Source organism: Bactrocera latifrons, unplaced genomic scaffold, assembly GCF_001853355.1.
Source record: "Bactrocera latifrons isolate USDA-ARS-PBARC rearing strain unplaced genomic scaffold, ASM185335v1 scaffold_0, whole genome shotgun sequence".
NCBI classification, from domain to species: domain Eukaryota; kingdom Metazoa; phylum Arthropoda; class Insecta; order Diptera; family Tephritidae; genus Bactrocera; species Bactrocera latifrons.
Genome location: NW_017534406.1, coordinates 5382023 through 5393856, shown reverse-complemented (window position 1 = coordinate 5393856; position 11834 = coordinate 5382023). Strand labels below are relative to the sequence as shown.

The window sequence follows — 11834 nt, the reverse complement described above, 5'->3', positions numbered from 1 at the left end:
AATATTTTTATAGCAGTTGATTATTTACAACATTATATATAATTATATACATATGTATTTGTGTCGCTGCAGGCCAAGTGCTACTTTTTGCCCATTTTTCTTCACACCAATTCTGTACACTTATTTTCTATAGCTATTGGCTGTGCCAATATTCTTAGTCTAATTTATGTGCTATTCTACAACTACATATACATACGTAGATAATATTTACGTCATTTTTATATGCTGCTACAACTGTATAGTTTATATGTATTTCATTGTAACTCAGCTATGCACATGCAATACAATAATTTTGTTACAATTACAATGCTAATATAAATATTTATTTATTTATTTAAATTTATGGAAGCTCCTGTTGCACGCCGATTTACGTGTACTTACGTACATATGTCTGTATAAGTGTGTGCAAATATATGCTTATATTTAAATACTATGTAAGTTGAAGTGGTGGCAACTGCGATTGGCTTTGATTGCTGTTGCTAATGCTGCTATTTATTGCCGAGATACGCCTCAATGCTGTCTCCAACTTGTAGCTGCCGGGAAATGGAAATGAAGCGAAAGACAAGTGATTATTTATATACCAAATTGTGTGAGATATATGTATGAAATAAATTAAAAATAAATCTGAAACGATTATGGGTTTTTACTGTTAAACTTTTGTAAATAAATTATTCAATTATGGCAATAGATTTACAAATTACAGCAATAAAAACAAAGTAGTTGGAAGCACGCGCCATAAATCTGTAATTTCGACATTATTGTCGTAGCAATTATCTTTGCTTTACTTTCTAAAGATAAACATATTTTTATATGTAGAATAACTGTTCACTCAGCAATTTGCTTAAATAGTTTCTATTATGGCATAGTAACTTGGTAACCATTTAGGAGTTGAAAAATTAAGTTAATTTAATCTAAGATATCCCTGACAGGTGTATTTTTTATTGCATTAAAATGTGACAGTCCTGGTCGTGTACCGACTACTACTAGAGGGGAAAGGACCTATTGCAGACATAAAAACTGAGGGGGCATTTCCTCTTCTCTATTGGCGTAGACACCGCTCATGCGGTTATAACCGTTACTTCTTTCCACATTGACGCCAATTCGAGATACCAAGTGTAGTCTGCACCTTCTCCAACTGATATCTCCAAAGGAGTGGCGGCCTTCCTCTGCTTCCCCCGGCGGGTACTGCGTCGAATCTAGCCCGTGCAGCCCCTGTCTTTTAATTCGCTAAACTATGTCGATCTCGTCTTATAACTTCGTTCCATCGAATGTGCTATTCGCCGTGGCCAAAGCGCAAAACACCATAAATCTTCCTCACAACTTTTCTCCCGAAAACTCGTAACGTCGACTGTTGCCATCATCCATACCTCTGCGTCATATAATAATACGCGAATAACGAGTGACTTACAGAGTTTGGTGGCAAAAGGTATTCTGAATGGATTTCGAAGCTGACAACTAATACTGATTCCAAGTTAGACGGAATTATCTACGAATTCGAAGTTATAACTGTTAACAGTATCGTGTGAGCCGTATTAGTTTTGCGGAGATACCAAATCAGACATAACGGTTTAAATGAAGCTTCTTTTCATGCTGTGAAAAGCAGCTTTGAAATCGACGATGAGGTGGTGTGTGTCAATTCTCTTTTCACGGGTCTTTTACAAGCTTTGGCGCATGCTGAATATCTGGTCGGTTGTTGATTAGCCAGGTCTAAAGCCACACTGCTAAGGTCTAATAAGTTTTTCGACGGTAGACTTTAATCTTTCACACAGTGTGCTCGATGGAACCTTATATGCAATGTTGAGGACGCTTATCCCACGGTAGTTGGCGCAGATTGTGTGGTCTCTCTTTTTGTGGATTGAGCAGAGCACACTTAAACTCCATTCCCTAGGCATTCTTTCGTCCGACCATGAATTTGAATACCTGGGCCGGAAATCCATGGGCCCTCACCGCTTTGTTGTTTCTTTATGAGATTAAATAATTAAAATGACCATCATCTTAGGTCTAGTTTTCTGCAAAATTCTTCTCTTTGTAAAGATAACATTCATTGCGTTATGAATAAACCAATTGTGTTCCATATGGTAAGGGGGAGTGGGGTGTAAGAATAAAGTATTTATTTCTCAGTTCGTAATACGTATATGCTAAGTGCAAAAGTAGTATAGTCTAAAACGCCACCATTAAATATTATATAAATGTCGCTTCTGTTGGTTCTAGATATGCCTTACGAGTCCTTACGTAAAGGGTTTAGATTGTTCTCAAAGAGGTTTAGATTGTTCGCCACTAACGCAGAGTACATAAGTATGCGCCCACAATAAAAAAAAAACACATTATTCTTATACATGGTGGGTTAATGGTGATATTACCCAGAAGTGCTCAATATACACAATTATCTTTTTAAATTAATAGAATTTAGAAAATAAGTTGCGTTAACCTAAATGGAAAAAGGTATCTTTTAAGATGACTACTGTTTAATATTTCTATATTTATTAATATTTAAATAATATTTAATAATTTTTATTATAAATTTAACAATTTAATTATTTCTATTATTCAAACTTAATGTGCTTACCTTTGTAATACACTTCGCGATACATGGTGGGACATGCAGCTTTGCCATTCACTTTAGATGTTTTGAAATCGATGTTGGTTCGAATAGGCCGGTGCAGTAGCGGCTGTGGTGGTCTATAATTATTACCTAGCGGTGCTTTGGGGTGATCGGGGCTACCTTGCATCAAGCGTCGTAGGGCGTGCAACTGAAAAAAGAGATTTTTAAGGAGAATATAAAGCCTTAGTCTGTCTATCACACTTGTCCATGTAAATGCTAAGCTATTTTGTAATTTGCATTAATATAATCAAAAAGTAGTATAAAGCTGTTCCAATACTGTACATTACCCCTGTTAAAACATGTTACGAATGTCGTTTATGTCAACTTTTTGCTCACATTTTCAATGTCAGTATAAATTTATACAAAATTTACATCCTTTAGTTTTGGATTAGCATTATTCTAGTCTGCTGCACCGCGATCCACGGCAAAGTTTAATAAGTTGGTAATTGCCAGACATTAATTATCAGCCCAATCTATCGAGTTAGCACACTGAGTACCCACCCATATGCTTGACATGTACATACTTTGCCGCTAAAGTTTCATATTGGAGTTGAAGTTTCTGCACTCCACGCCACAAGGCTCCAGCGTCAGACACTTGCTGATGAAATTACGCCACATTGTCAATATATAAAGACGGCAAACATACTCATTGCAATGTTGCAAAATAAACAAAAATCTATAATAACCAGTAGTTTAGTTAGCCAACTGTGATACATCCCTCCAAAACAACTTTTACTACACACAAGCATGAAAAAGTACTTCACAGGGACCACAAGGTTGTACAAAATTAATCGCTTATAAGCACAAATTAACAATGTCATTTTCCTAGTCAGAGTCACATATGAGTACTCCCAATTGTATCTAGGGAAACCTCATTTTCTTGGGGTACTTAAAGGAAGAGAACGTTAGCTGGATTGTGAGTAGTCAAGACATCCCAAGAAGCAGACACTCCCCTGGGTTGATGCCTCTCAAAATTTCTGGAACGGACTACGCATTCTTCGGGCCTTTTAAATAAATGTTACCTATGTATGTTAATAAATGGACGATTAACTCGTTCAAACAGTTCAAATTTAACAATTCTTTACGTTATGCGAACTGCATTAGATTGTGATTAATTCTTGGGCCTTGGCTTAGGCATGCGTTCATTCTAAAGAATTGAAAGAGGTCCCATGTGTCGGTCAAAGGTTTTAGACCCATCAGTCTTTCGTTTTCTTATCCGTAGAAAACGTTAGGTAGATTGGTTGATCTGCACTTCAGGGGAAGTATTCCCAGAAATCAGCTCTCAAGGAAAAGGCAGGTCAGTGGGCACTGAATTTCACACTCTTGTCTTCTGCTTCGAGAGGAATATAAAGCCGATTATCTGTCGGAATCGCCTATATCGAACCGTTATTGGATAGAGCTTCCATTTAAATTTACCGATCAAAATCATGTTCCTTGTTGAAAGACTTTTTTTATTGACGCTTAAGTTTTTAAGATACCAATATAATGCGAAAACCGAAAAAATGTAATAAATGCGAACATCTAAATCTATTTTGATCGCGTTTACAAGTATGAGTCTTTAGAAAAAATTCACAAGTTTTATGGTTAGATCTAACCTTCAAACAGAACTTGCTGTAGGAGCAAAGCACGCCCAATCCACCAAAAAGGAGACCCCACAATCTGCGCCAATTACCGTGGGATAAGCCTCCTCAACATCGCGTACAAGGTTCTATCGAGCGTATTGTGTAAAATATTAAAGCCCACCGTCAACAAAATGATTGGACCTGATCAGTGTGGCTTTAGGCCTGGAAAATCAACAACTGACCAGATATTCACTATACCCAAAATCTTTAAAAAGATGCGTGAAAATGGGAATCGATCTCAACCTCTTTGTCGATTTCAAAGCTGCATTTGAATTTGGTATCCCCGCAAAAGTGATGCGGCTTGTTAACTGACGTTGAGCAACACCAGAAGCTCAGTCGTATCTGGAAGGTTTCAGCCAAAATAATTCCCTATCATGCGACTTCTTAAACTTACTGCATGAGAGAATAATTTTAGCTGCACAGTAGGCACAATCTTTTACAAGAGTACACATATAGCTGCTGGCATACGCCGATGATATTGATATCATTGGCCTTAACACTCGCGTCGTTAGTTCTGCAATTGGGTCTGGTAGTGAACGAGAGCAAGACAAAATATATTCTGTAATTTAACAGCATTCGCGACTAGGCTCTCACCTAACTGTTGACAATCAAAACTCTGAAGTCATAGATAATTTCGTCTTTCGAACCAGCATTAACACCAACAATAGCGTCAGCCTCAAAATCTAACACAGATTAACTTTTGCCGACAGGTGCTATTCCGGACACAGTACGCAATTAAGAAATAAGGTCCTGTCTCGACTAACATAGAGCAAATTCTACAATTCACTCATCATCCCGTCCTGCTAATCATGAATCATGAACTGATAAGTTGCCGTTACAAGTTTTCAAGAGAAATTTTCTGCGGATTTATGATCTTTTGCAGAGGAAAAGGAAGGCTTCACCTCCTTTGTAGAGATCAGGTGGAGAAGGACCTGACTACACTTGGAATTTCCAAGAGTCAACACATTTTATCTTAATTAGTCTACATGACTCAGCCAACTTGATGATTAAAGATTTGAAACCATAGCACAAACTCCAATAAATCTGGAATAAGAAATATTAATATAAGAAAGTGAAAGGAAAATTCAATATTATCATCGTGTAAATTAAATTCGGTACACTTCGGATTTAAGTCCAGTAAGGGAATTAAGGCTTTAACAGTGCTTTAATGAGTGGCATATTGACTTTTAGCTTTAAAAACTTTTAACTGCCTTTTTAGCTACCACTGACATGATAACACATACGCCCGGCGCGTTATTATGCACATCGACGCGCACAAGGGTTCCGGCAAGTGCTTGAGCAAATATCTGCATACGTTGCCATATACTCGTTTGCATACAGCCATGTACATATGTATGTATGTGTAGGTAGTGCCTTGCAGGTGTTCTGGCCGTTGTAGTGAACCTTAAATAAATGAACTACAAAACTGTAACGCAAATGTTAATTAAGCGAATGGCAGCGTGTGGTGGATACCGAAAAACGTGAAAAATAAAGCAAGAAAGCCGCGATAAAGCAAAGAATGGAGAGGAGGGAGAAGAGACGGAGCAAGGCAAACGAGGCAGGTTGTGGTGTACTGCGTTTAAATGGTGCCCCTGAGACTTGATTATGTGGCGCGTCGGGGTACCAACAACACAGCGGCGTGCGAAATGACACGAGTAAAACACACAGCCACACATACACATACACACCCACACACAAACTACTTGTATTTAAAAGCATACTAATCTACTTATGGAAGTGTGTGTCGCCGTATGCAAGCTCATATGCCGGTGTAAAGCGTTGTGCACACTCGCGCTCATACATATGCAAAGCAGACAAAATGTAGCCGGAAGTTAAGGCACGCGAGCGCATGCCACGTATCTGCTGCACGCGAAAGGATAATAAAGAATGCCTATATGCATATACATATATATATATACATATGCGTGTGTGTGGACGATTGCTGTGATGCTGCGTATGCATGTGTGCGTGTGTCACTGCAAATGCGGAAATATTATCTGTTGTGAACGTAGAGGAGCATTCTTCGTTGCATTGCGCTACTGTGCGGCATATATTTAATGCAGCAAATTAAAACGCCCGCAGTGGCACAGGGCCCACTGCTAACGGGAAATTACTAGTAAAACAAAGAACGAAAGCATAAAATGTGTAAAATAAGTAAACGAAAAGGTGGCAAGGTGGCACACGGTAAAAGTGTGTAATGTATTTGCAAATATCTGTAATGGACAAATTTTAAAGTGCTGATAGCTTGGAAGAAGGAGAGAGAGAGAGACTGAAAAATTATGAAAAATGACAATGCCATTAACAGTCAACGTATGCCGCCGCCCACGCGCAACGGAAATTGCAGTTAAATCATGTACTTTCCTGTGCAGGAATGCGCGAGTGAGAACCAACAAAGAAACCAAAAGCTTAATAAAGAATGCAAAAGTTTTATAAATCATTAAATTACTTTTATAAACCATCAAACAAATATTTGAAAGTATTCAATTATTACAAATAAATTTAAGCTTCAATCACAGCTGTTAAACGAAAAATTTTCCAATATTAAGTTAAGATGTTTATCTTTCATGTATGTATATATGTACGAGGTGTGTTCAAAAGGTATCGCGAATTTTGTGCTTTTTCAAAAATTATTTATTTATTCATGAATATCTATTTTATCCCCTTCAAAGTAATCCCCATGAGATATTATACACTTGTGCCAACGGTTTTTCCAATCTTCGAAGCACTTCAAAAAATCATTTTTTTTTTTTTGTCTTCGTCAGCTCCTCCTTCGATACCGTCTTTATCTCGTCAAGGGAAGCGTAGCGTCGTCCTTTCATAGGCCTCTTCAGTTTAGGGACCAAGAAAAAGTCACAGGGGGCCAGATCTGGCTGCGGTATCATTAGTATGTTGTTTTTGTCCAAAAAGTCGCGCACAAGCAACGATGTGTGAGCATGGGCGTTACTGTGGTGCAAAAGCCAATTTTTGTCACATCTTCTCGGCCTTCTGAGAACATTTTGTACCACCGATAAACATCGCTACGGTTCAAGGTAGCTTCTCCGTATGCCGCAGTCAACATTCGGAATGCATCCGCGCACTTAATTTCGTTTTTCACACAAAATTTGATACAGGTTCTTTGCTCCATTTTTTTGAGTAGGTAAAAATCGAAGACGATCCAAAACACGTGCAAGCAAAGCTGCAACAATTAAATGAACATTCAAAATGGTCGGGCTAGTCGGCATAAGTGACAGACAAGAGTACCAACATAAGGCCACAAAAAATTCGAAATTCGAATATACGTAACCCGCGAAAAATTCAAAATTCGCGATACTTTTTGAACACACCTCGTATATTTCTGCCTGAAAACTGTACTCGCATCTGTCACACCGGAAGCGGAAGAGGTTACAAGCAATGCCGACTTACGGAAATGACACCGGCAATTCGCTACATATAGTATATAAATGGATAAATGCTCCACGCAGCGCAGCGTTAAGTATGAAAAACGTTTAAAAGATAGCAAGAATGCATAAGTAAGAAAGAAGTCAGAAAAAAAAAAAGACAGGAAACATTCGGGCACTGCATTGGTCGAACTTCAGCGAAAAACGAAAATCTCTGTGCCTTCGATGGGAAAGCCACTCGAAAAATAAAGAAGCAGCGAGAAGCACAAAAACGGGTTGTAACAAGGGCTAAAAAGCGCATAAATGCTTACAAAAAAATTCAACTTATTCAATACATATGTATGTATATATGTGTATACAACGACGATAAATAAATAAACGTCGTTCGACTATCCAGCTCCGTTGTCATGTAAGTGAGCAATAACTATGGAATGCTCGTGTGCTATTTTGCTACATTTTTAATGTACATATTATGGCTTGTTTCACCGTAAAGTTGATTTCCACTATCATTTTGTCATTACCACTGAAAGCAAATAAACTTCGGTCTTGTGTCTTGCCTCTCTGCAGCAGTGACATATCGACAGTCTTACTATAACACATGTTGCCTATTCCTTCCTATTAAGCTGCAAATGCAATTTATTCTCTCAGCAATGTCCTGAATTTATGATGTACAGCTAATCCTGATTGCGTCCATGTCCTTAAACAAATCTCGTTGCTATTAACATAGGAACAATCGATAGATCGATGTACTTTCTGTAAATGATTTCTTGGGAGTCCAAGGTTCATCTACAGAAAATGAAGCACTCGACTTGTTTCGATAAACTAGAGAAAACTTGATAATAACGGGTGATCTAAGAAGATCCGACTTTTTCGGGCCATCTTTTGTTCTCCAATGAGGCCCATTTCTGGCTTAATGGGTATATAAACAAGCAAAATTGCCACATTTGAGGCAAGGAGCAACACGAAGGATTCAAAAGCTGTCAATTCGTTCAGGAAAAATACGGTTTGTGGCAGTTTATACGCCGGCGGCTTTATTGAGACGTACTTCTTCCGTGATGATCAGGACCGGAATCGCCATCGCTGAATGATAACCGAATTTTTTTGGTCCGATTTGGATGACATGTACTTTGGCAATATGTCGATGCCACAAGCCACATAGCGAATGTCATAATCGATTTATTGAAAACCCAGTTTATTGAACGAGTTATGGTCGTACTATTTGACGCCGTTTGACTATTTTGTGTGGGGCTACGTCAAGTCTATGGTGTATGCCAACGATTGATGAACATTGGACGATATATTATACGGCTTTTGTTATAAGGCACTAACTGTGAGCTGAGAAGAAGACTAAGAGTACGCTAATTTAACTTTATAAAGTTTTATTTTATTTGAAATTTGTATTTTAAAAGTTATGCAACATTTCTCAACACACCCTAAGAAATGCGTTTTCATGCACGTATGCGCCTTACTTTCGGAAATATTTCATTTTACAAACAGCTAAATAAAGGAATTTATTTGTATTTTAAGTTTGCATTTCAACATTTAAAATAATTAGAAGTCATATTGTGACGACCGTGAAAAAAGCTGTAAATAATTAATTAAATGACATGATGAATTTGTCTAAAATTGTCTGCTACAGCAAGCAAACTCTCTTCCTTAAGCAACTAAGCCAAGAAAGAAACAATCTCTCATGCAAAAAAGTGAGAAAAGAAGATAACAGTGAAAGAGGAATGAATGAAACACGTAAAGAAGCCTACTTATGCGCTCGAGGACACATAAGGAGTCAGCAACAAGTGCAGCAACACGCAAGTACGTACTTGCCACCAACGTGATAAGTATACAACCGATAGTCACACAACAAGTAAAATATGGCAGAAAGGGAGAATATTATAAGAGCTTGACTCACGCAAAGGCCGGCATATCACGCATATGTGAGTACAGCGCAGAGTAACCAACAACCCAGACCGACTGCTGCGCGCATGCTGCGTGCTACATATATAATATACGTATTTGTAAGCAAGTATGGATATACATACATGAGTGTATATTTTGCCTTGAGCATACACAAGCACTCTGCCGGAAACATACTTCTTCGAAGCGCCAACAATTCCAGTGGCTGAATAATAAAGAGCTGTAGAAAGGTAGTAAGACAAAATGTGTCAAGCGGCTCATCAATGACACACCGTCAGTGGTGTCAACAACATCAGCTTACGTAGGTGATGTCGTTTTGCCACAGTATTTCCGGCGTCGATAAAATTCGAAACCAAAATATTTATCAAAGTAATTTACTGAAAAAAAAAAAAGTTTTGGAATTTTAGAAAAGTCTTACATTTCGATATAAAAATAAAATTGTAGTCTTAGCAGGCTACCAGTGTAAATATTTATATTAAAATAAATTTTAAAAAAAATTTGTATGGAGTAAAATTTAATTTTAAATTTGTATCGAGTTCGTATACTCCAATTTATCATCATTTGTAGTCACTGCTTTTGTTATTGCTCACACGTACAAATGTTACTCATACGCACCACTGTCCTCTGCCTTGTGGGGATCCCAATGCGATTGTTTAAATCAGTTGTGGCTACACGGCATTAAGGCACATCTTAAGCTTATGTATTTTTCATATATTTCTGTTGACATTCGCTCTGCAGTGCTCTTGACAGCTTATAAAATATATAATTTGACGAGAAGCACTCGAACGAAAATTGCACGACCGAACAAAAGAATTAACGAATTTAAGGATGACAAAACTCGCTTTTAGTATAATTAATATATTGAAAATGTGCCTTAAAGGTAATTTGGCGTACGCCAATCTCATCGGTGCATACAAGTGTGAGACGTGATTTCAATTACAGTAGTATAAGTATGAAAATGTTAGTAAACATTAAAAATTTCATGTTCCGCTTACCTGTTGTTTGGTTATGTAAATGGGTTTGTTTAGGACAACCCACGTCACAGTCTCATGACAGGCGGGTGCTGTTGTCGAGCCATCATAGGTCATATATTGATCCGTTTCCGATAGCAGTCCGCGTATGGACAGACGCTTGACGAACGCCTCATCGCCACCAAAACGTATGCGTTCCAGTTGATCTGTGAGCATACGCAATTCCGGATTAGACAGATCACCGAGCTGAAAGAGTTTCGTTTAGAAATGAATTATAATTAGAATATATTTGCCAACTGCAAATGAGAGAGTGTATTTTACTCATAACAGTATATCTCTGTGTTGAAATGGATTAAATAGGGCGAAAACTTGACCTAGCTCCCATATAACAAATATTCTGTTGACTTCACACCATATGATTAGTGATGTGGTGATATACCTTAATGAATGTCATAGAATATTTTATTAGTATATGACACGTGTAGTATGGCAAAAATAGATAACATCGGCTCGATATTACACCCAACTCCAATATACTGCATAGTATAATGATTTTTGTTGTTTTATGTCGGTATATATAAAAGGTGATCCATTCTGAGGTTCACTACTTTTTCAAAGAAAAAAAAAAAAGTTTCAAACTTAATGAGGAATGTTTGTTATCATTCGGAAAAGAACATTATTTGCCATTTATTTCTTGGAGACATTCTCCTTAAAATATTGGCTAGTCACTGCTGGTCCCTCCATAGAGTTCAATTTTCAATGACTCGTTCGAGCATTTCGACTGGTAACTGGCAAATGACACGCGTGATGTTTTGCTCATGGTCTGAATCGAGGCGGAATTGTCAGCATAGACTTTAGACTTGCGACTTTACAATGTAACGATGTTATATCCCACGATCTTGGTGGCCAATCGAACGGCCCCAAACATAAAATTATCTGCTCACAGAAGTGTTCTCTCAATAAACCCATTGATCGCTTGTGAAGAGCACATAGCGCGAAACGATGTGGCTTGAGAAGATGGAGCGGCTTCAGTTCTTGTACAAACTGAATTTTGTATGCTTTCAATTTAAGATCTCCACCTAAAATGCATCGAGTCGTTCTAAATGCCATACAATACTGAACAAAAATAACATGATATCTTGATACGACTCCCTCGTGATCTGTCAAGAAACAACTATTGAGAAAAGTACCTCTTCTTTGCTTGGATTCCGATCGCTGGTTGACGCTTTGCGCCATTAGGTATATCTCGGGCTTTGATTCCTGCGAGTTGCAAGATTATAAAATGCGCACTTTCTTACATAATTCTTTTTCTGTCTTTTTGATTTCTTTTTTTATACTCTCGTAACAAAGT

The 11834-nt window shown here is 37.8% G+C and overlaps 1 protein-coding gene across 1 annotated transcript in view; it reads right to left on the bottom strand.

The window, feature by feature from the left end:
• Positions 1 to 479: 479 nt before the first annotated feature.
• The window catches only part of LOC108969136 (carbonic anhydrase-related protein 10), a 111710-nt gene continuing 100355 nt past the window's right edge, over positions 480 to 11834 (bottom strand). Inside the window, exons 6-8 of the mRNA XM_018933724.1 lie at positions 10508 to 10729; positions 2567 to 2750; positions 480 to 533 (exon numbers count right to left, since the gene is read on the bottom strand). Of these exons, the coding sequence (XP_018789269.1) occupies positions 511 to 533; positions 2567 to 2750; positions 10508 to 10729 (429 nt within the window). The 3' untranslated portion in view covers positions 480 to 510. The remainder of the gene's footprint in view (positions 534 to 2566; positions 2751 to 10507; positions 10730 to 11834) is intronic.